Source organism: Anolis carolinensis, chromosome 2, assembly GCF_035594765.1.
Source record: "Anolis carolinensis isolate JA03-04 chromosome 2, rAnoCar3.1.pri, whole genome shotgun sequence".
NCBI classification, from domain to species: domain Eukaryota; kingdom Metazoa; phylum Chordata; class Lepidosauria; order Squamata; family Dactyloidae; genus Anolis; species Anolis carolinensis.
Window position 1 is genome coordinate 68,870,340 of NC_085842.1, and position 23,723 is coordinate 68,894,062.

The window sequence follows — 23,723 nt, forward strand, 5'->3', positions numbered from 1 at the left end:
GGGCCTTATGAATGAAAAAACAGGAACGGACAGTGATTCTATACAAACGCACAAGACAAATAATTACAGCTGCTTCAAACACAGATATAAAGTAACTTGTTATATAACATATCTGTTCACACAATCCCAGTCAGATTAGAAAGTAGAATTGTGTACAGTTTTGTCATGCACTTTGTTTTCTTCCTCAAAGATGGGACCTTTGAGTATCCAAACTTCAAGAACCTATGTTGCTTGAAGTTTGTATACTCATTCACAAAATTGTTGTATTGACAGCTGTACTCTTTGGTTTCCTCATCTGAATTAACAGCATTCAGCACAGGTTTTGCAGGAGCTGCATTATATCTCTGTCCTTTTCTATTACAGGACAGTGAACCTATAAGGTAGTTCCTCACTTCAGGGTCCTGAAATTCCTGATCCATTATATCTATCATTACTCAGTGGATGTTGCTTCCCACTCCCAACTCCTGAAATATGAGAGCTTCTTAAATCAAAAGGTTTCTACTCTAGAGTTTTCAACCATTCCTAGAAAAACCTGTCCTTGGATACATCTCACTAGACAGTGCTGGGTAGACAAACATTTCTTTCTTTTCTTTTTTTCCACCTTTCTATCCATAGGAATTCAATGTGGCTAACAATAACTCAAGGTGGCTAATAATAATAATAAAAATGATATGCGGGTTTTGTTGGTTTTAAATAAATATTAATGTACACAATTTATTGTGGTATTTTCACTGTTTTGTGGGTTTTTGTGGTGTGCAAAGGGTTTTGGAAGGGGAAGGGGAAGGGAGAAATAAAGGGAGGGGAGAGGGGGAGGGCAGGGAAGGGTTGGAAATAAAAAAGAGTTATTTAGCTCCCATTCTTATTCTCTGCCGGTGTACTATATATTATAACTGCTAAAATAAAGTAGAAATATTAAAATACTGTATAAATATTAAAATAAATATAGTGTCCCTACTTCGCAGATTTTCACTTATTGCGGGTGGTCCTGGAACATAACCCCCGCAATAAGTATTATACACTGTATTATACTGGGAAGTGGCTTCTGGGAAGAAAATGCAATTGTATTTGATATAAATATTTATTAATAGATGGAAACAAGTCATTCTCCAACCACTCTTCATTTTAATAGAATGTTTTTGGTAAGATCACAAGATAGTTATTTAAAGAATCTATCATGTTTCAAATTTTTATCTGAACATAAAAGACAAATGCATTCAATTGATTTATTTTTGCCTTCTTTGATCTGCAAAGTCAATTTTAATCCTAGCAATTATGAAACCTTTCCAAAGTAAATAGGTAGAAAAGGAGGATCAGAAGTGTCAGAAATAGATTTGTACTGTTTTGACAATACATCAAGCCGTATTAGATAAAAAAAGTGTCAAAGAGATGTCTTGCTGGCATTAAGATTGTTGCAAACTTAGCACTGGAGAACATAAACATATCTAAGAAAAGGAAGATGTTGCACCTGAATGCTTTCTATTGCTGTTTTGACAGTGCCCAAATAAAACAGATTCAAAAGACAATGGGAACTGTTTTTCATTCCAATACATTCAACCACATTAAAGTCATAGAGCATTATGAAGTATACAGACTGGGGACACTCTGCCATTATTACATTAATGTTCAACAGAAACTTCTGAGATAAATTATTCAATAGTTGTAATATATCAGATCCATATCCTAAAATATATTTTCTTGATTGATCTTTCTCAGTGTTAGGATTTCTCAGTCACTATTTTTCATCCTAATAAAGGTCTTCCAATAATGCTGAACTATGTCCTCCAGTGGAGAATAACCATGGTTGAGTAGTTTGAGTGTTGGGCTACAATTCAGGAGACCAGGGTTTGAATTCATTCTCAATCATGAAAGCCTACTGGGTGACCTTGGCAAAGTCAAAATCCTGTCTGAACATCTTACCAAGAAACTCCTGTGAGAGGTTTACTTTAAGGTCACCATAAATCAGAAATGACTTGAAGGCACAGAACATCAAATCTTCTAGAACCAAGGATCAAGGAAATGCCTCATGTTACCTTGTGGTGAATATGTTGATGTTTCTGTCAGAGTGATGGTTTGTGTAGTGTGAAATGTTCGCTCATTGTTTAAAGTAAGTGTGAGCAATGCTTCAGTAAGCATTCCAGTAGAGAAATGGTTAAACGCATAGAGTTACATTTACTGCATAGAGTGACATTGTGTAGCCTCCATTGCATAGCCGGACATCAGTCACTGGAAAGGAATGTGGGCAGTGACAAGTTTTACTGATAAGTTTCTTCACCGGTCGCCATCAAACTTGCCGGACATGAGGATTAGCTTCTCTGGCTGTGCTTATGTAAATAGCTGTAAATTAGAGCAATAAAAGTCTGAACTGCCGGGCTAGGCAGACAGCTATGTGTGGATGTTTATTTGTGCGTCTAAGCAGATGCTAGATTGCTGAGGGAGGGGAGATTGAGACAGAGAGCTGCGTGTGTCTCAATTTAACCCTCACACTGACAGTTTCTGGTTAAAATCTGGATTGTTGGAGAGCCCTTTGGTAAGGGCAAAATCATTGTAAACAAGCTTAAGAATAGAACTCCAGACTGCTGTTGTTCACCTAGCTCTCTCAACAAAACACCGAGCCTCCAGGCTAAAACTGGTTTTTGATGCCATATGCTGGCCACCAAGTGGGTACAAGAATGGATTACAAATGAAAAGAACTAGAGTAGTATAAATGAAAGATCTTAGCTTCAATGCAAAACAAACGCCACAAGAGTGTTAACCTTTCTCTATGCTGCCCAAAGCTATATATATATATTTTTTTGGGGGGGGAGAGGCTGGAGTTATACTTTAAAATATATTTGTTATGACTTGAAAACAAATTCAGCTTAAGAACAAACCTACAGAACCTATCTTGTTTGTAACTAGGGAACTGCCTACATACAGTAAAGAAGCCTACTTTGTCCATTTCTAATTTAAAATCCCAATAGAAATCTTCCCACATTATCACACCGCATAAATAATCCCACCCCATAAATAATCCCCCTTTCTATTCTTTCTCTTACTTCTGCTGCCTTTCTTCTCACCCAGGAAGATTCTTATCCCTGTCTGTCCCAATTCAAGCTTTGTTCTATATTCATCATTGAAACCATGCAATCCCCTTATGAGACCTGGCAAAGAAAAACACTTCACAGTATCATAAACTTTCCTCTGATGAATTGGTTTGTTTTTGAACTAATCTGCCTGTGGTTTAATAGTGTGTAGTTGTCCATTATTAGTGATTCCATACTAAATCTGACATATTGGAATGGAAGAGAAGAATGACTACCAGAGAGAGTTCTTATTGTGGTAGTATGTAGTACTTGGAACTGACATTGAAAACTGGTTGAAATAGAAGCAAAACAAAAGGAGAAGCTTATTTTAATATTTTTATGTAGTTAGCCAATACGTTTACAAGCAAACTAAACATAATTTTGTTCTTTCCCAGGGAATTCATTTCTCTGTGCTAATGGAGAAATAGCTATTTCATTCTGAAATACAGTAGTCTCGCCTATCCAAAATAAACAGCTGGCAGAACGTTGGATAAGCGAAAATGTTGGATAATAAGGGGGATTAAGTAAACACCTATTAAACGCCAAATACGTTATGATTTTTCAAATTAAGCACCAAAACATCATGTTTTACAACAAATCTGCCACTTGTTTGGGAGCATGGCTGCACTTGTGTTGTTGGGCGTATTGGCCTGCTGCACGTTGCTGCCTAGAGAAACAGCTGTGGATCCAGGTGGGAGGCAAACTGCATTGGATAATACATAACTTTGGATGAGCGAAGGTTGGATAAGTGAGACTTTTGCTCTGGTGCTCAAAGGCTAGACGATTAGCATTAGAACTAATGGCTAGAAATAGCAAATCAATAGATGTAGTCATCATGAGATATTAGGCAGTAAAATGGTAGGTTCATCACTGCAGATATTTAAGGAGAAGTTGGACCATTGTCTTACAGGACAACTATGCTGCAGAAAACTGAGGTGGAATTGTATTCCACAATTGGGACTACATAATTTCATAGAATCATAGAGTTGGAAGAGACCTCGTGGGCCATCCAGTCCAACCCCCTGCCAAGAAGCAGGAAATCTCATTCAAAGCATCCCCAACAGATGGCCATCCAGCCTCTGCTTAAAAGCCTCCAAAGAAGGAGCCTCCAACACAGTCCAGGGGAGAGAGTTCCACTGCCGAACCGCTCTCACAGTGAGGAAGTTCTTGTGGTGTCTCAGAGACCCTCGAGTCATGACCCCGTAGCCATTATGGATCAGACCGAAGAAGATATGGGGTTTGTGCCGACTGAGCAAGATTCAGCTCCCTTCCAGATGTCCCGTTGACAGTTTTAGCCCACAGTTAATTACAAAAGCCCTTGAATCAGAGCCTAGTTCCCCGGAGAGCACTCTTTTTGATAGGAAATTGTTTTGGGAAACATTCCACTCGGAGAAAGAGAATAGGAGAAAAAGTGCTAGATTAGCGGAGAAAGCAAGCACTAATTAAACCAGTTCCCTTGAGAGTTTCCAGGGAGGCTTGCATCTGGCAAGTTGTTGTCTTCAGTCCACTTTCCCTTGGGAAAAAGTGTTCAGGCACCTGGTTTGAGGGGAGATTTGAAGTCCCATAAAAGTTCTGTGTGCAGGCTGGCCTTTGCGGTGTCAACGTGTCAGTTGAGGAAATCACATCGACTCTAGTTTCTGCGGCGCGCTACTCTCAAGTAGACCGGGCGTTGCATCTCATCTCCCTGCCAAGTCTGGACAGCGATTCAGTTCTACCACGACTAACTTTGCCTTGCCTTGTTATCCTAGCCTCGGACTTTGAACCTGGAACTCTCTGAAAGACCTTGCTTTATTCCCCACTCAAACTACCTAGAAGTTTGAGTGTGTTTCGGTTATTGGATTTAAAACTTTGAACTCTAATACTGGACATCTAACTACATATTATTGGACTATATTTGACCTTTCCTAAAAGGACTATTGCTGGACTATTGACTCTGCTTATTTTTGTTTGACTCTTTTATTTCCTTAATAAAGATATTAGATTGTTTACTGGCCTCCGTGTCTGGTTCCCAGTGCTCTCGCAGCTTAGAGTCGTCACAGTTCTTCCTGATGTTCAGGTGAAATCTCCTTTACTGTAGTTTAAAACCATTGTTCTGCATCCTAGTTTCCAGGGCAGCAGAAAACAAGCTTGCTCCTTCTTCCCTATGACTTCCCCTCACATATTTATAAATGGCTATCATGTCTCCTCTCAGCCTTCTCTTCTGCATGCTAAACATGCCCAGCTCCTCATAGGACTTGTTCTCCAGACCCTTGATCATTTTGGTCAGTCTTCTCTGGACACAATCCAGCTTGTCAACATATCCCTTCAATTGCAGTGCCCAGGTGTGGTCTGACCAAGGCAGAATAGAGGGGTAGCATGACTTCCCTGGATCTAGACACTATACTCCTATTTATGCAGGCCAAAATCCTATTGGCTTTTTTAGCTGCCGCATCACATTGTTGGCTCATGTTGAACTTGTTGTCCACGAGGACTCCAAGCTCTTTTTCACACTTACTGCTGTTGAGCCAGGCATCCCCCATTCTGTATCTTTGCATTTCATTTTTCTACTTAAATGGAGTATCTTGCATTTCTCCCTGTTGAACTTCATTTTGTTAGTTTTGGCCCATCTCGCTAATTGTTTTGCATTCTGCTCCTGTCTTCTGGAGTATTAGCTATCCTTTCCAGTTTGGTGTCATCTGCAAACTTGATGATCATACCTTCTAGCCCTTCATCTAAGTCATTAATAAAGATGTTAAACAGAACTGGGCCCAGGACGGAACATTGCAGCACTCCACTCATCACTTCTTTCCAATATGAAGAGGAAGCATTGGTGAGCACGCTTTGGGTTTGTTCGCTTATCCAATTACAGATCTACCTAACTGTAGTTTTGACTAGCCCACATTTTACTAATTTGTTTGCCAGAAGGTCATTGGGGATCTTGTCGAAGGCCTTACTGAAATCCAGGTACGCTACATCCATGGCATTCCCCACATCTACCCAGCTCGTATATCGAAAAAAGAGATCAGATTAGTCTGGCATGACTTGTTTTTGATAAATCTGTGTTGACATTTACCAATAACCGCATTTGTTTCCAAGTGTTTGCAGACCTCTTCCTTAATGATCTTTTCCAGAATCTTGCCTGGTATCGACGTGAGGCTGACTGGATGGTAATTGTTTGGGTCATACTTTTTTCCCTTGAAGAGAGGGACCACATTTGTCCTCCTCCAATCTGTTGGGACTTCTCCCGTTCTCCAAGAACTCTCAAAGATGATTGCCAGTGGTTCTGAAATAACTTCCGCTAGTTCCTTCAGTACTCTTGGATGTAGCTGGTCTGGCCCTGGGGACTTGAATTCGTTTAGAGAGGCCAGGTGTTCCTGGAAAACTTGTTTCCCTATTTGGGGTTGGATTTCCCCCAATCCTTCGTCCACTCCATGTTGCTGAGGTTGAGGATAGCTTTCTTTCTGTGAGAAAACTGAGGCAAGGAAGGCATTAAGTAGTTCTGCCTTTTCCCTATCCCCTGTCACCATCACCCCATCTTCTTGCAGAGGCCCTATAGCCTCCTTGTTCTTCCTTTTTCTACTGATGTAAGCAAAAAAGCCTTTTTTGTTATTTTTAATGTCCCTGGCAAGCCTGAGCTCATTTTGCACTTAGCCTTGCAAACCTTTTCCCTACAGGAGTTGGCTATTTGTTTGAATTCTTCTTTGGTGATTTCTCCCCTTTTCCACTTCTTGTGCATGTCTCTTTTGAGTCTTAGCCCGGTTAGAAGTTCTTTGGACATCCATTCTGGCTTCTTTGCACTTGCCTTATTTCTCTTTCTTTCTTGGCACTGTTTACATTTGCACCTTAAATATTTCACTTTTGAAAAACTCCCATCCATCCTTAACCCCCTTTGTCTTTTAATATTGGCATCCATGGAATACCGCTCAGTATTTCCTTCATTTTTTTTTTTGGAAGTCAGCTCTCTTAAAGTCCAGAATGCATGTTTGACTTGTCTTAGTTTCAGCCTTCCTTTGTATGGCGAACTGCAGGAGCACATGGTCGCTTGCCCCTAAGGATCCGACCACTTTGACTGCATTGATCAGGTCCTCTGTACATGTTAGGATGAGATCGAGAGTAGCCAATCCCCTTGTTGCCTCTTCTACATTCTGGACCATAAAATTGTCTGCAGGGCAAGTGAGGAATTTTTTGTGCCTGTTTGGTCAACTGCTGACAGAAGGCTTCATCGAGTTCTTCATCCTGGCTCGGAGGTCTGTAGCAGACACCCACGATGAGATCTTTTTGAGTCCCGGTTCCCTTGATTCTTAACCAGATGCTTTCAAGCTGGTTTCCTGGATTTCAGTCTTGCATCTCTTCTGCAACGTAACTGTTTTTGACATATAAAGCTACTACTCCTCCTCTCCCCTTTGTTCTATTTCTGTGAAAGAGGTTATTTATTTATTTATTTATTTGCAGCATTTATATTCCGCCCTTCTCACCCCGAAGGGGACTCAGGGCAGATCACATTACACATATAGGCAAACATTCAATGCCTTTTAACATAGAACAAAGACAGACAAACATAGGCTCCGAGTGGGCCTCGAACTCATGACCTCCTGGTCAGAGTGATTCATTGCAGTGATTCATTACAGCTGCTCTCCAGCCTATGCCAGAGCCCGAGCCCTCGAAGTCTACATTCCAGTGATGGCAGTCATCCCACCAGGTTTCAGTGAAGTCTATGACATCGTAAGTGTGGTGTTGTGCTAAAAGTTGAAGTTCGTCTTGCTTATTTCCCATGCTCTGTGTACTAGTGTAAAGCCATGTAAGCCCCTGAGACCTTCCCTCACTAATTCTTTTTAGCTTTGAAGAGATGTGGCTATGTTTTTTGTTATAGTTCTAGGTCATCATAGTTTGTTTTTGTTTTTTTTAAATGGAATATTGCAAAGAAAAGAGAATTAGGAATCACAGAGAGGTTTCTGCTCTGTCCCTCTTATAACATCTGGTTTGGTTCCTGAAGCTGCTTCAGTATAAATTCTTTATATCCAAACTTCATTAAACATATATCTAGTTCATACTTATCTTCAGCTCATAATTAAAACCACTTAGAACCAACATCTAATTCATTGAATTCCTCAGGTGTATGCGTCCTTGGGTCCAATGGCTACTCCTTCCAAGGAAGTGCATTTAGGATACCAGCCATAATCTGGAAAAGCACCTAATGAGAGCTGGAAAGAAATAACATGCAATTTACTCTGATTATAGCTGGTTTGAATCTTTGAGAGTTGAACTGATCTTTCTGTGAAACTGGCATGGCTTAACCATTTGCTGTCTCAGCCCTATAATCATGTTATCAGATGAAGAATGTGAGGACTCCAGAGCACCCTCACATGGGCCTTTCATAAAATGAGTGCTCTGTACATTAAGCTCATTGATTAAACAATATTGGTGATACAATTTTTATGATCCAACTGAGTTGTAACAACACAAGGTCTCTATTTTAAAAGAAACCAAACAAAACTTTTCTAGTATTTCACCACCAGTTCCTAGATTTTTGTAAATGTTTCATGAACACAGGTACTTCAAGAAAGGATGGTGTGTTTCAGCTTCTTTAGTGTTGAACCTGACTCGGCACATAGAAGATGGTTTTGATAGACAGCAGATTACAGGAGCTGTCTTCATAGACCTGTCAGCAGCTTATGGCACTTTAAATCATTGCCTTCTCCTGAGGAAAACTTATAATATCACAAAGGACTACCACCTCACTTGCTTCATAAGAAATCTGCTACAAAACAGGAGCTTTTTGTTGAATTCCAGGGCCAGAGAAGCAGATGGTGAAAACACAAGAATGGCATGCCTCAGGGAAGTGTGCTTGCTCCATCAATGTTTAACGTTTACACAAATGACCAGCCACTGCTAGAAGGGCTAGAAAATTTCATCTGTGCTGATGATCGTGCCATCACCGCCCAAGCAGGGAGCTTTGAAATGGTTGAACAAAAGCTCTCTGAAACTTTAGGTGCTCTTACTGCCTATTACAGGGAAAACCAGTCGATTTTCAATCCATCTAAAACACAGACATGTGCTTTTCACCTTAAGAACAGACAAGCATCTTGAGCTCTGAGGATTATTTGGGAAGGAATCTCACTGGAGCATTGTAGCACACCAAAATACTTGGGTGTTACCCTGTTCTGTGCTCTAACTTACAAGAAGCACTACTTTACTATGAAGCAAAAAGTGGGCACTAGAAATAATATCTTACAAAAGCTGACGGGCACAACTAGGGCATCACAACCAGACACAGTGAAGACACCTGCCCTTGCACTTTGCTACTCTGCTGCTCAATATGAATGCCCAGTGTGGAACACATCTCACCACGTTAAAACAGTGGATGTGGCTCTTAATGAGATATGGCACCTTATCACAGGATGTCTATGCCCCAAACCACTGGATAAATTATATTGTTTAGCTGCTACTGCACCACCTGACATCCACCAGGAAGTAGCAGCCAATAATGAAAGGACCAAGGCAATGACATCTCCGACTATCCCCTGTTTGGTTATCAGCCAGCACACCAACGCCTTAAATCAAGAAATAGTTTTTTTAAGTTCTACAGAGATACCCACAGGAATACCTCAGCAAGCAAGAGTCCAAAAGTGGCAGGCTAGAACCCAGAACCTCAAGCCATGGTTGATACCAAATGAGAGACTCTGTTTTGGACATACAGAAGACTGGGTGACTTGGAAAGCGCTGAACAGACTGCGCTGTGGCACCACATGATGCAGAGCCAACCTTAACAAATGGGGTCAAAAAGTGGAGTCCACATATGTGAGTGTGGAGAAGAGCAAATCACAGACCCCCTATTACAATGCAGTCTCAGCCCTGCCACCTGCACAATGGAGGACCTTCAAGTGGCCACCTACTGGTCAAATGACATTTAGTATAATGCCAGATTTTAAATTTCTTTGTGTTTTTAAATGCATTACAAATGTACCCTCGCTTAGCTTCTGACACAATAAATAAAAAGCTTCTTTAGCCTCACCATCCTGCTGGAATGCCCAGTGGCATAATGAGTTAAACCCTTGTACTGGAAGGACTGCTTACCAACAGGTGGACGGTTCAAATCCAGGGAGCAGGATAAGCTCCAGTTTGTCAGCTCCAGCACCCCATGCAGGGGCATGAAATAATCCTTCTACAGGATGGTAAAACACCTAACATCCGGGCGTCCCCTAGGCAACAACCTTGCAGAAGGCCAATTCTCTCACACCAGAAGTGACTTGCAGTCTCTCAAGTCACTCCTGACACACACACACACACACACAAAAACCATTCTGCTATTTGACACCCCACCACTACCACCACCTTGTCTTCTAATACAAGGCTTTGTAAACCTTTACCACTTGCAAACCCTTTCTCACCAAGACATTTTTATGTGTTACTATTTCTTTAGCCTTACCATCCTGCTATTTGAGCCCCCTGCCCCTCGCCGCCACAATTTTGTCTTCTAATACAAGGCTTCGTAAACTTTTTCCACTTGCAAACCTTTTCTCACCAAGACATTTTTATGCAAGCCCATGTGTATATAGGTTTAAAAATAGGTATAAAAATTAGACATTCACTGATAATAAATCAGCATTTCTGAGGCTTGCTAAGAGGCTGGTGTTTCTTTTTATGAAGTATAGCTGAAGCATTCTCTGTAGACCCCACTGTAAATACTGAATATTGTTGTTGACAGATTTGTGTAAATGTTTAAAAGAATCAATAGGTTGCAAACTTTTATTGTTGCCAAATTTTTGTGATCCCATCACTGAGCAAAGGGGACCCCATTTGGGGGTCAGGACCCACAATTTAAGAAGCAGTGTTCAGATGAGCGAGGATGAGTTCCCTCTATCAGCCCCAGCTCCATGTGGGGACATGAGAGAAGCCTCCCACAAGGATGGTAAAAACATCAAAACATCTGGATGTCCCCTGGGCAACGTCCTTGCAGATGGCCAATTCTCTCACACCAGAAGCAACTTTCGGTTTCTCAAGTTGCTCCTGACACATACACACAAAAAACCCTTTGTGTATGGAGGTGGAAATATCTCCAAAACACTTCTATCTATTTACAAGTACAGCACAGGTGTGCTACTGTATTTAAAGTCCTTGTTTATTTCTTGAAGAGAAAGAGCTTAATTTTTATCTGCTCTCTCCTTCTGTATACATGACATTTATTTGAATGGCACTGAATTAAGAAATAATGCTTAAAGGAAATATTATAAATGTTAACTGTAAATAACATTCATGTTCATGTTCTTATTATTCATTTATGGGATTCACATCTGATTCAAAATATTTTGTCCTATGACAAAATATGTACTGTTCTGGTTAGAGTCCAAAATTACTTCTACTAGGATTTAGTTAAATAATGACCAAGACCCACTGAACATAATGGAAGAAGCACAATCACCTTTTGTTTTAATGGGACCGAGAAGTGAGGCTTATTTCTGAGTAAATATGCCTAAGTTTGCAGTAGTCATCCAAGTTCATTGTAGCTGGATTGGAGCCATTATGGTATTCCAGTGATGGTACAGTATTTGGTCATCTGCCTTTTAAACAAACAATTCCATAAGAACTTACTGGAAAATGTGAAAAGCAATGTAAAAATATCCAGTTAAAATATTGTCTAACTTGTTTTCAGCTGCTTTTTAAATAGAAGATTAATTTTCTAATCAGTGGGGTATAGAATGACAAAATTGTTGACTAGGGCAGCCAGGCCATAACCATAATGACATTCTTATACAATTTTTATTTTCTTTTAGGCTCCTGCATTCTCTAAAGCCCCTGTATTTTGGAAAATTATTTAAACGTCGCAAATCATAAAGTAGAAATAATGTATTCATATCAACTGGGGGAAAGGAGAGAAAAAATCAATGTCTAAGAATGACATGTCCAAGACTGCATAAATTATTTCCATGGGTTCATCTTGGGTTTTCGATTTCTAAGTCTAACAACAAATGCATCACACTTGCTGAGATGATATCACTGTATCTTGCCGAAATTGCTTTCTCAAGGGTGAATGATGCTACAAAAGGGTATACCTATTCATCCGAAATAACTGTGAAACATCAACTTGTGGTGAATAGGGAACAATGAGACCTACATTCTTTGAATTCACTGTTTGGATGGAATTTCTGAATTTTCATTTAGCTTTCTCCATGCAATCATGTTCCACACCATGGAACAAAAATGTGAACCTACACAAGTAAAGAAGTATGTATTGAGTTGTGTTGAGTCTGCTGCATTAAACATTCCAAGGATGAAACCATATTCTAATTCAAATAGTCCTTTTGTAGACCAGCATAAACCCATTATTTTGCTGCAGTAACATTGTTTGAAAATGGTTTGAGACTGGAAGACCTGCAGACATGTTTTAGCATTTTCTGTAAGGCTCACATAAAAAGAGATGATTAACAGAGATAATATAAGCATACGTTTCACCTATACAAAAATAAAATAAACACAAACCACTTTTGTATCACTTTTGCTGCAGCATTTTCTGTATCACATTTGAGACTGATCGAGAAGAAGTTTTAGCACAAGCTTTTATGGACTCCAGTCCGCTTCAGCAGATGCAACTGAAGTCCCTCCCCGCCAAAAAAAATGGTTTGTTAGAATTTTCTTATTTTAGTCTTTCTATCTTTTTAGTTCTAGAACAGACCAACACAGCCATCCTTTAAACCCTCTTCCACTTTGATACATCTCCTTGAAGTAACAGGACTATGCAAAATTCATGAACAGAATGAGTTTTAATGAGAACTCATGCTTTTATAAATGAGTTTTCCATCATTACAATATTAAAAGTTTCAGGTTTATAGAGTTGCCTAATTGTGGGGTGCACTTTTTCTGTTAGGAATTTTTATAACAGCTCCCCACCCACTATGAATTCTAGAGTTAACAAAGTCATATGAGAGAACAATGCTGTCAGGAATAGAACATTTTGAATCCATCCCAAGTCACCATTTCTTGATTACTAATGACAGTAATTGAATAAATTACACAGTGAAGAGTGTTCCCATGAGTCTTGAACACTTATTCAAATTATTTCTTTGGTTTACCATTTCTTGCAAAGAAAAATAATTGGTGCCTTGAGATCAGCTTATTACCAACATAGAGAGATTTTCTTTCCACTATGGAATACAAAATGATTTTCTATGAAAATTATCTTGGTTTATTATTTTTAAAATACTATAATTTGTAGTAAATTTAGTTTCCAACTCTATTCATCCAAGCACTGCTGAATTAGATTATTTTCTCTGACCTGATATTACCTTTCACTGTTTCAAATGTATACTTCATTTGGAGAAAACGCAGGGACTGTTAAATTACATATCTTGTTTCCATATATGAAGTCCCTTCGAGGACTAAACAACAACAACAATAACAACAATGTTAAAGTAAATGATTCTATGACTCTAAGTGCTTTAAGGTCTTGTTGCTCTAATTTCGTGCCATGTTATGTTTTCAAAATATTTTGCAAAATATTCTTTAAAAGAGAGACCAACCTAATTTGCAAATGCCATAACATTCCTGGATTTATGTAATTCAGGAAAAAGATATATGGTATTAGCATTGTGAAAATTCTTCTCAGGGCTAACTTTGCAATAAAATCAGGCTACACAAACCAACAACTTCCAATGATTACAAAAAAACTTTGTTCATCAATACACACCTTTTCTATATAATTTCCTACATATAATGTGTATTTTTCACTTCTGTTCAATTAGAAAAACTTCAGCAAAAATTGTGAGAAAAGTGAAACTGAAGAATAACTTTGCTCCTGTGATCTAAATAAAAACTGGACAAAATTATTTCCATGATTCCAACTCTAGCCACTAGTGTCAGGTGTGAAAGAAAGGGAGGTCTTGGCTCAAATGGAGGTTTAGATTCCATACAACGTGCCCTATATGCGAAAATGTTTAAAAAATTACACTTCCTTTTTATATCCCATGTATCTGCCCATCTATGTGTGAAACAAAGAACCATAGGCATGGATAAAATCCAGCATGTTAAAAATGCTCTTTCACAAATTCAGTCACATGTATATAGCATGAAGTAAAATAAGATACATGGGGAAAACCACTATCAATCAAAAAATCATCTGTCATCGATCTCCACCCAAAACCTGCAACAAACTGTTGCTTAACATTCCATTACTTCTTCAACTGTGAGTCCAATCCCAAATTGGGTCCCCTTAGCTCACTGACTCTCAACCTGTGGCTTCCCAAATCTTTCGACCTTCAACTCCCAGAAATCCTAATAGCTGGTAAACTGGCTGGGATTTCTGCGAGTTGTAGACCAAAACGCCTGGGGACCCACATGTTGAGAACTACTGCTTTAGCTCAATGTGTGGGTCCTGAAAATTTGGCAACAGTAAAAGTTTTCTGAATATCACCTAGTGACTCAATTAGATATTAACATGAATCTCTTATGCAAAGTTTATAGTGGATTTTGCCGACAATGCTTCAGCTGTACTTCATAAAAAAGAAAATCAGACTATTCAGCAAGCTGTGCAAATGTTTGATTTTTAACTTATTTTATATACCTACCTATATACTCGGGGTCACATAAAAATGTCTTGGGTTGAAAGGGGTTCCAAGTGGAAAAGTTTAAGAAGCCCTGTTCTAAGGAACATGGTCTTTTTTAACATGGATATATTTCCAAGACAGAAAACCTATGATCCAACCATGCTTTGGAAAAAAACCCTCTGGAGCTACAGACCTGACACTATGAAAAACCACATAGTCTTAATTTAGAGGAAAGTATTGCTCTTGACTCAGCATTATCTTCTAATTCCATTCTTACACTCTCAGAATTCTGCAACTGCCCCTGCAACTGCTGTTTATCTACACCAGGGGCTTCCCAAACTAAAGCCTGTGAGCTGGTTGCATCCCTCCAAGGTCATTTACCCCCACCCAAAATAAAACTTTAGACCTAATAGCTTGAAGGCGCACAACAACCTGACTAGCAAACCCACACTTCCCACTGAAAAACTAGTAAGCTTATGTGTGTTAAAATTGTTCATTTTCAATATTATATTGTTCTTTCATGTTTTCCTGCACAACAGTCTGAGGGACTGTGAACAGGCCCTCTGCTTAAAAGGTTTGAGGACTTCTGATCTACACCATTCCAATGGCCATTACTAAGGAAGATGAAAGCAAATATATTTAGTGCCTTCTTTTAAAAAATAAAAATAAAATAAACACTTGTTTTCAATAATTTTATTAAATCAGTTTTATTTGTAAAGCATCCTTTTGGGATTCAGGTTATAAAGGATGAACATCCATTATAAAGGATGAACATCTATAATATTCCAAAATTGTCCTCAATACCGTAGTGGCACCTTTGCTTTCTGATTATTCAATGTACATAAGACTGTTTCATGCGCAATATTAATAAAATACTGTACAATTTTTTCTTCAGGCTATGTGTATAAGGTATATAGAAAAGATAAATGAATTTTGCTTTTAGACTTGTATTTTATCTCTAAGATATTTCATTTTATACATACATGCAAATACAGGTACTCCAACATCTGGAAAAAAACCCCAAAATGCTCTGGTCTCATGCATTTCAGATAACAATGCTCAATCTCTACCTGAAAACAGTGCTGCTGGTTGCTCTTTTAAACACACACATACACACATCTCATCCTTACCTTTCATTGATCACTGTTCCTTATATTCTTACACAAATTATCAACAAGTTAAATAAGATATAGAACATATTTAATATAAACATATACTGAATAGCACTAAAGATTTTATGAATTCAGCAGACAAAGTGACTTTGAACTCTACCCACATTTGAACTTAGCATCCTAAGATCAGGAGTAAGATTAGAATAGGATCAGACATTCTGACCAGATCTTCAACACAGATCTGATAGAAATGTTGATACAGTAGAGTCTCACTTATCCAACACTCACTTATCCAACATTCTGGATTATCCAACACATTTTTGTAGTCAATGTTTTCAATACATCATGATACTTTGGTGCTAAATTCGTTAATACAGTAATTACTACATAGCATTACTGTGTATTGAACTACTTTTTCTGTCAAATTTGTTGTATAACATGATGTTTTGGTGCTTAATTTGTAAAATCATAACCTAATTTAATGTTTAGTAGGCTTTTCCTTAATCTCTCCTTATTATCCAACATATCCGCTTATCCAATGTTCTGCCGGTCTGTTTACGTTGGATAAGCGAGACTCTACTGTATCTAGTTTTACTGATAGATCAAGAAATTAGTTATAGGAAGGCCCATAATGAAGAACTTGCTAGTAAACTTTCATGTGCTTTTTACTCAACCAAATGGCTTGAATAAGCAATGAGGCAACCACAGACATTTAAGGAAGAATAATTAAGGACCTCCTGATACACGTTGCCAGAATCAGCCAGTATCGCCACAGATTGCTGCAATTTTGACAGAGCCTGACTGGGCGGCATGGTAACCTATCGTCCTGCACCCCACTGTTCCGGCTTTCTCCTACCTCATCACATGGGGGGAAGCCTCAGGAGGCCAGCTCAACCCATCTTTTTCTATGGAAAGATGCACTGCCAGCTATTTTTGGTGGTGGCAGGGTTTTTTTTTTTTTGGCAGTTTCACCATAGAGCTATTACAGAAGTACTTTTCCAGTGTTTGATGGGTGCTGGTGGGCTTCATGGCAAAATTGCAAAAAAACCATCACTACTGCCAATTTTTAGCCCCTGTGAAGAGGTCTAAGTCTTGCCGTGTCCCACCCAAAATATTATGCTATTGTTAAATTTTCTTGATAGTGGGACCCAGTGAAGACAATTGTGTCAAAGCATTTTGCATTTACTTTCTTGTCTTACTCAATAATTTATGAACTCAAAACTTTTACATAAAAACCTTTTTCACATGTCTGGACTAAAAGTAGCTTCTAGGAAAACATGGTATTGGTGTGAAGCTTAGAACTGCGCAACCAATTCCATTATTTGAAATAAGTACTTACTTGAAACAGTCATCACAATCAATATTGCCTGTAGTCTCTTTGATTGTGCGTTCAGAAACAAAGGCAGGATATTCAGTGTCACAAGGCTCTAGGGTATGTTTCAATCTCTGGGCTAAAGAAAACAAGAGATTGATGGTATTTAGTAATAGTTTCAGTCAAAGAAGTGCTATAGTGTGAAATACTACATATTACAAACACCTTAAATAGTGTAGAAATGTTACACTGCTTCTGCCACCCTGTGATTTATGAAGGTAATGCATACAGTTTGTTGTATAATTAAATAGCAGTTTATAAAGAGGATTTATTATTTTCTAAGGGGCTCAGTTGTCTGGTGCTTTCCAGATGTTTGTAAACTATGAGTGCATCTAGACAGAAGAATGAATGCAACTTGACACCATCTGAAATACAGGGCTTTCTCTGCTAGAGTGGCAGAGCCTCACCAAATTACAACTCCCAGGATTACATAGCATTGAGCCATAGTAGTTCAAGTGGCGCCAAACTGTAGATATACCCTACAATCTCAGCAAACACAGCCAACATGATCAATGTTAGGAGATGACAGGTGCTGTAGTACAAATACCTAGCAGGTGTTCAGGTTGCTCATCCCTGTTGTAAGGGATATTCTTAAAACAGATGTTCATAATTTACCCTTAATTAACTGTGCTGAACTACAGTTGTGTGCACATCATCTCTTGACATCCTCCAAACTATTTGTGTGGTGAGGGAAGGACACCTTTATTGAATTTCTCAGACAATAGATATTTTTCAACCATTTCTCAGAAGCTACACACACTACTAGAATGTTAGTTAGCTTCCTTCTTTATTCCTAAGGGCTTTTATTCTTGCATTGCTACTGTAGATAGACACCATTTTGTATCTCAGTAATCGTGAAGTGGGGTGGTGGTGGTGGTCAGATGTCACAGCACAGAAAAACAGTGGAGAAAACTCTGCAAAATGCTCTTTTATTTCTTGGAAGTGCCTGAGGTTGCAGGTGTCATTTTGTTGTCTTTCTTCATCATTCTGGCTCTCTGCTTCCCAAACTTCCAGATCTCAAAAAGTCCTATGGGAGGAGTTACTTCATGGAAATCTTTCTCTGGCTTTACTTGAAGTGCTGGAAGATGCCAGAGAGACGATTTTATAATGCAAGAAATTTCTTGTGTATCAAATTGAATGGCACTAGTAGCCATTTATTAAAAAAGGTGGAAGATGTTTTCAGCATTGTGCTAGTCTTAATCTTGTGTTTGTAGTTGTGGAGAATCTAGTACACATGCTTTTCTGTCACAAGTTATAAGTTGACAAACTTTGACATTGTTTCATCTACAAAGCACAATTAGGCAAGGTTTCACAGACCCACCTTCCTCTTTCTCATGAAGCTCAAGTAAAAAGGGGGGAAAGCCGGCCAAGAGCAGGATAAACATATATGGAGGTCCCGTTTACTATCTGGATTTTGCAGGGTGCAACATTATGAATGTGCCAATCATGCCTAATCAATTGTATTTAATATTTTCTGGAGTATTTGGAAACAACTATTACCTGAATTGATTACAAAAGTTGGTAATGGGCTCAGTCATGTTTGGAGTAGAGCCAATGAAATCAATGACCCAAATAATCATGATTGATATCAGTGAAACAACCAAGTATGGCTGCAACCCAAGAACTAGTTAGTGGATGAAAATAAAACTGAAAAGACGCATATGGTTTCATTCTTCTTTTGCAGGTACACTTGGCAATTGAATGACTTAGGAACAAATATACAGTGTTCCCTCACTTATCACAGGTGTTACGTTCCAGGACCACCCACAAAAAGTGAAATCCACGAAGTAGGGACGCTATATTTATCTTAATATTTATATATTATTTTAGTGGTTATACACTATTTTAAGTTTTTATAAACCCTCCCTACACACTTATACACTACATAACCCTTTCCCATTCCCCATTCCTGGAGAAGGGTAGTTGCGTACAAACAAAAGAAAACAAGATGCAATAGTTACTGAGCCAATCAGCGACTGGGATACAGAGCAGCATTCTCTGGTTGGTCGCTTTCCATCAGTCAACCAATCATGTGTTGTTAATCTCACATCAGCAAGTAGCGCCTCAAGTGGCCACTACGCAAATCCTACTTTTCTGAGTAAATACGTTGTTTACAGTAAATAGTAATTTTTATTATTTATAATATTATTTTAGTGTTAGAATTAATATTTTTAATTCATGAAACAGCAAAAATACAGCGATAAATATTTTACATTAATATTTATTGAAAAACCACGAAACAGCGAGTCTGCGAAAGGTGAGCCACAAAGTAGCGAAGGAACTGTATCACCATATCTGCCAATTTATCTATAATTTTCTAGTGCATACTTTCTATAATGCTGATGTCTGAGTATGGTTAAAACTAAGAGGATATGGCGTATGACAGATTTGCTAGCCTATAGAAACTATATCAGAGATTTTTTATTCAAAGTAAAAGCAGGATGCATGTTGAAACTTTAAAAAATCTCACTCAGAGATTTTTATTTAAGATTGGATGATATTTCTAGAACAAGCCAAGAGAATCCTGCTATATTGTGTGCAGTACAAAGCCCTTTCTCATTAAAATAAGGAAAGAAAAAGGTATGTTGCTACCTAGATGTCTGAACCAGATCTTTGAGCTCCCAAATGAGTGCCAGCTCACCCAGTTCTAAAGTATAATAATCCCTTCCTAGTGTTCAGGATGAAGGGGTACTTTCCAGCTTCCTAGTAATTAAAGCAAGGGAGCAGGTGAAGTGTATAATTACATGCTGTGCTTCCAGCTATAATACAGATGAATATCCCTCAGATGCAATATCTTTATCTAGTGAGGTAATGGCAAACCTTTGCCCTTAAGGAAGGAAGGCTGCAAGTTAATAATACTGTTACAGCTGTAACACACATTTATTTCTGTTTTCTAAAGGAAAAGAGCCACAGATTATGAAAGCTATTTTTTTGGACAATGTGAGGCCACATGAGGTATGTTATTTGTAGAGGTCACATAGGGACGCTAGAGTGTTATATCAGTTTTAGCCCCAATCCAGAAGTCCAGGGGATTTGCAGATGGCTACATCCCAATGATGCTGATGTAGATGTTCTCTAATGAGATAGTTAGGTTGGAAATAATAGCAAAAAACGCCCAGGAATGATACACTATATCCCCATAGGATGATTAAGGAAGTAGGTAATAGATTTCCATCTCCCTGGCAGCATTCAATCAAGACTGCCATAAAAGGATGTGATAGGCCTTAGCTACAGTCTTCAGACCATTTATCAAATGTAGCCTCTATCATCTTATTAGTCACAAGCCACTGATTTCAGGATGCCTGTCTTCAGATTCTCCTAGATCCTAATATGTACAGGAAAATGTCCTTTTGTGTGGCAGACTTCTCTTTCTGTGGCAGAGAACTTGGAGTCTTTGCACATATGGAGCTCAATAGATCTTTTCAGGTATTGTCTTCTCCTGCATTATAAAAGCAAAGACATACCTGCAAAAGACATCAAAAACACAAATTATACTTACCCTTTGCTATTAGATCAGAGTGCCACCAATTGCATAGATTAAATTCCACCAGAAACCTAAATCACAAAAAATCAAATATATAATTACATCTGGCATCTTCATACCATTAGCTCCCAGAAAGATAATTTTTCTTCTCTATTCGAAAAAATCTTGCAATTCCAAATGCTTTTGAAATTGATACTCCTTAATGCACTATTATCTCTTTCTAAAATAAAAAAATGATATGAAAGACTCCATGCAGTTTCTAGTATATGGCAACCAACAACAATGTAACTCCTGGATAATATGTTTAATTATTCAAGAAACAGTATATGTTATTCTCTAATTTAAAAATCTTATAAAATCCAAAATGTTCCTGCTGTGGTGCAAACAATTCCCATTCTGGGCTGCTGCATAATAGGGTATTATTCCTCCTTCCATTTTATTGGCAGACTGCAAAACTTTGCTACGCATAGCTTTCCTTTTAAAACATGTACTGTTAAATTTGTCACCTTCAGGTTAAACATATGTGATATCTTAAACCAAATTACTAAAATTAAAGGAATAACAGCCTTTTTGAAAATGCCATATTTCATAGAATCATAGAATTGGAAGAGACCACAAGGGCCATCCAGTCCAACTTCTTTCTGTCAAGCAGGAACACACATGCAAAGGACCCTTTACAGATGGCCATCCAGCCTTTGCTTAAAAACCTCCAGGGAAGACTCCACCACACTCCGAGGCAGTATATTCCACTGACGAACAGCTCTTACTGTCAGCAAGGTCTTCCTAACATTTAGGTGGAATCTCTTTTCCTGCAGTTTAAATCCATTGCTCCATGTCTTAGACTAGATCTGCACTGCCATTTATTGCAGTTTGAAACTACATTATATATTCACTAGCTGTGCCCGGCCACGCGTTGCTGTGGCTTAGTCTGGTGGTGCTGGTCAGTCTACATTAGTTTGTATTTATGCTGTGAGCTCCACCTTCTTTATACTCACATTAGTCGTAGTATTTGAAGTCTGTTACCTTCTTCAATTTTTGTGTTGATTGATAATTGCTTGAGATCCCTGTTGTCTTTTGTTTGTTGTTAGTTGTAATGTCTGATTCTGTTGAGTGCGGTTTATATTTTTATTGTGGTACAATAGTCTTTTTTTTGTTTTGCCTGTGTAGCTGTTTATTATTATTGTTGTTGTAGTGGTCATGAAGGTTGGATAAGTTAGATGCTACTGCATTGTTTTTTGGAGGCCCAGTGTAGCACTGACTGGCCTCTCAGCCTCAGTGCCTGGCTGTTTCTTGCCTGTGATGGTGTTGATTCTTATTGTTGTTGTTGTTGTCATTGTTATTATTGTAATTGTTTTTTTGGAGGCCAAGTGTGAATGTAGGGATTGGGGAGGTGGATGAGTTGTGTTGTCAAATTTTGTATTTGTTATAGTCACAATGCGTTGTTGTGAGTGTTGTGGGTCCGGATTGTGGTTTTGTGGTGTGGTTGTGTTGTTACAACTGAGAGGCAAGGCTTTTGTGTTGTGTTGTCAAGTTTTGTATTTCTGTGGCGTTTAGTTGTGTTGTTATAGTCACGATGCACTGTTGTGAGTTTTGTGGGTCCGGATTGTGGTTTTGTGGTGTGGTTGTGTTGTTACAATTGGGAGGGAATGCTTTTGTGTTGTGTTGCCAAGTTTCGTATTTCTGGGGCGTTTAGTTGTGTTGTTATAGTCATGATGCGTTGTTGTGAGTTTTGTGGGTCCAGTGTGGTTTTGTGGTGTGGTTGTGTTGTTACAACTGGGAGGAAAGGCTTTTGCATTGTTTTGCCAAGTTTTGTATTTCTGGGGCATTTAGTTGTGTTGTTATAGTCATGATGCGTTGTTGTGAGTTTTGTGGGTCCTGTGTGGTTTTGTGGTGTGGTTGTGTTGTTACAACTGGGAGGCAAGGCTTTTGCATTGTGTTGCCAAGTTTTGTATTTCTGGGGCGTTTAGTTGTGTTGTTATCGCATGATGCGTTGTTGTGAGTTTTGTGGGTCTGGATTGTGGTTTTGTGGTGTGGTTGTGTTGTTGTAACCTGGAGGCAAGCCTTTTGCATTGTGTTGCCAAATTTCATATTTCTGGGATGTTTAGTTTTGTTGTTATAGTCACTGCGCAAACAACTTTATCATTTTATATATATAGATTGCAGATTGATATAATGCATTTCAATGAAGTTAAACTTCATTGTATGGGTCTACACTGACCATATAATGAAGTTCCAACTTCATTATATGGTCGGTGTCGATCCAGCCCCAGCTATAGATTCCCGAGTATCAGAAAACAAGTGTGCTCCCTCCTCTAGAGGACATCCTTTCAATACTGATGCTCTCTTCTCCTGGCTAAAAATGATAAGCTCCTTAAGCTGTTCCTCATAGAGCATAGTTTCTAGAATGAAATTTAAATGAAAAATAATTGCAATAACCAAGCAAGAATGAAATTAAAATCCAATTTACGTCTTCTAAGGAAATAAACTTTTTTTGCTCAAAACAACATATTGTTTTGGTTAAGTTATTGTTTTAGATTTTACAGTATGAAAAGAAAAAAAAGTCCAGTCGTTAAACCAGATCAGTTAAATATTTTGCAGTGATCTTTCCATCTGAAACATGGCCAGTAACGTTTTAGTGTTCTTTGTGTTTTCCTTGTGCACTGTTCCTGCCAAAAAGGACTTCATATATTTGAATTGTAAATTGAGCTGATAATGACCAAAATTTCGACCTACAGATTCAAATTCTGCATTGGAATTTTGGGACCATTGAAGATTTTCTGAGATGCTGTCTTACAAAACTGGGAACAAATTATTCATGTTTAACTCCACCAACAATAATAAATTGAGGATACAGCCCTATACAGTAGAGTCTCACTTATCCAAGCTTCACTTATCCAGTGTTCTGTATTATCCAAGGCAGTCTGCCTTTTAGTAGTCAAGGTTTTTGTAGTAAATGTTGCAATGTTTTGGTGCAAAATTCGTAAATACAGTAATTACTACATAACATTACTGTGTATTGAACTGCTTTTTCTGTCAATTTGTTGTAAAACAAGATGTTTTGGTGCTTAATTTGTAAAATCATAATGTAATTTGATGTTTAATAGGCTTTTTTCTTAATCCCTCCTTATTATCAATTTTTTTTGCTTATCCATGGTTCTGCCGGCCCATTTATCTTGG

The 23,723-nt window shown here is 38.4% G+C and overlaps 1 protein-coding gene across 3 annotated transcripts in view; it reads right to left on the reverse strand.

Annotated features, from left to right (window-relative positions):
- The window catches only part of cacna2d3 (calcium voltage-gated channel auxiliary subunit alpha2delta 3), a 713,907-nt gene that overhangs the window by 15,111 nt on the left and 675,073 nt on the right, over positions 1 to 23,723 (reverse strand). For all 3 annotated transcript variants that reach the window (XR_010002615.1, XM_062969910.1, XM_062969909.1), the window contains 2 exons: positions 20,562 to 20,617; positions 17,030 to 17,141 (listed from right to left, as the gene is read on the reverse strand). Coding sequence is in view for 2 of the 3 variants with exons in the window: in XM_062969910.1 (XP_062825980.1) it covers positions 17,030 to 17,141; positions 20,562 to 20,617 (168 nt within the window). In the remaining variant the exon portion in view is untranslated. The remainder of the gene's footprint in view (positions 1 to 17,029; positions 17,142 to 20,561; positions 20,618 to 23,723) is intronic.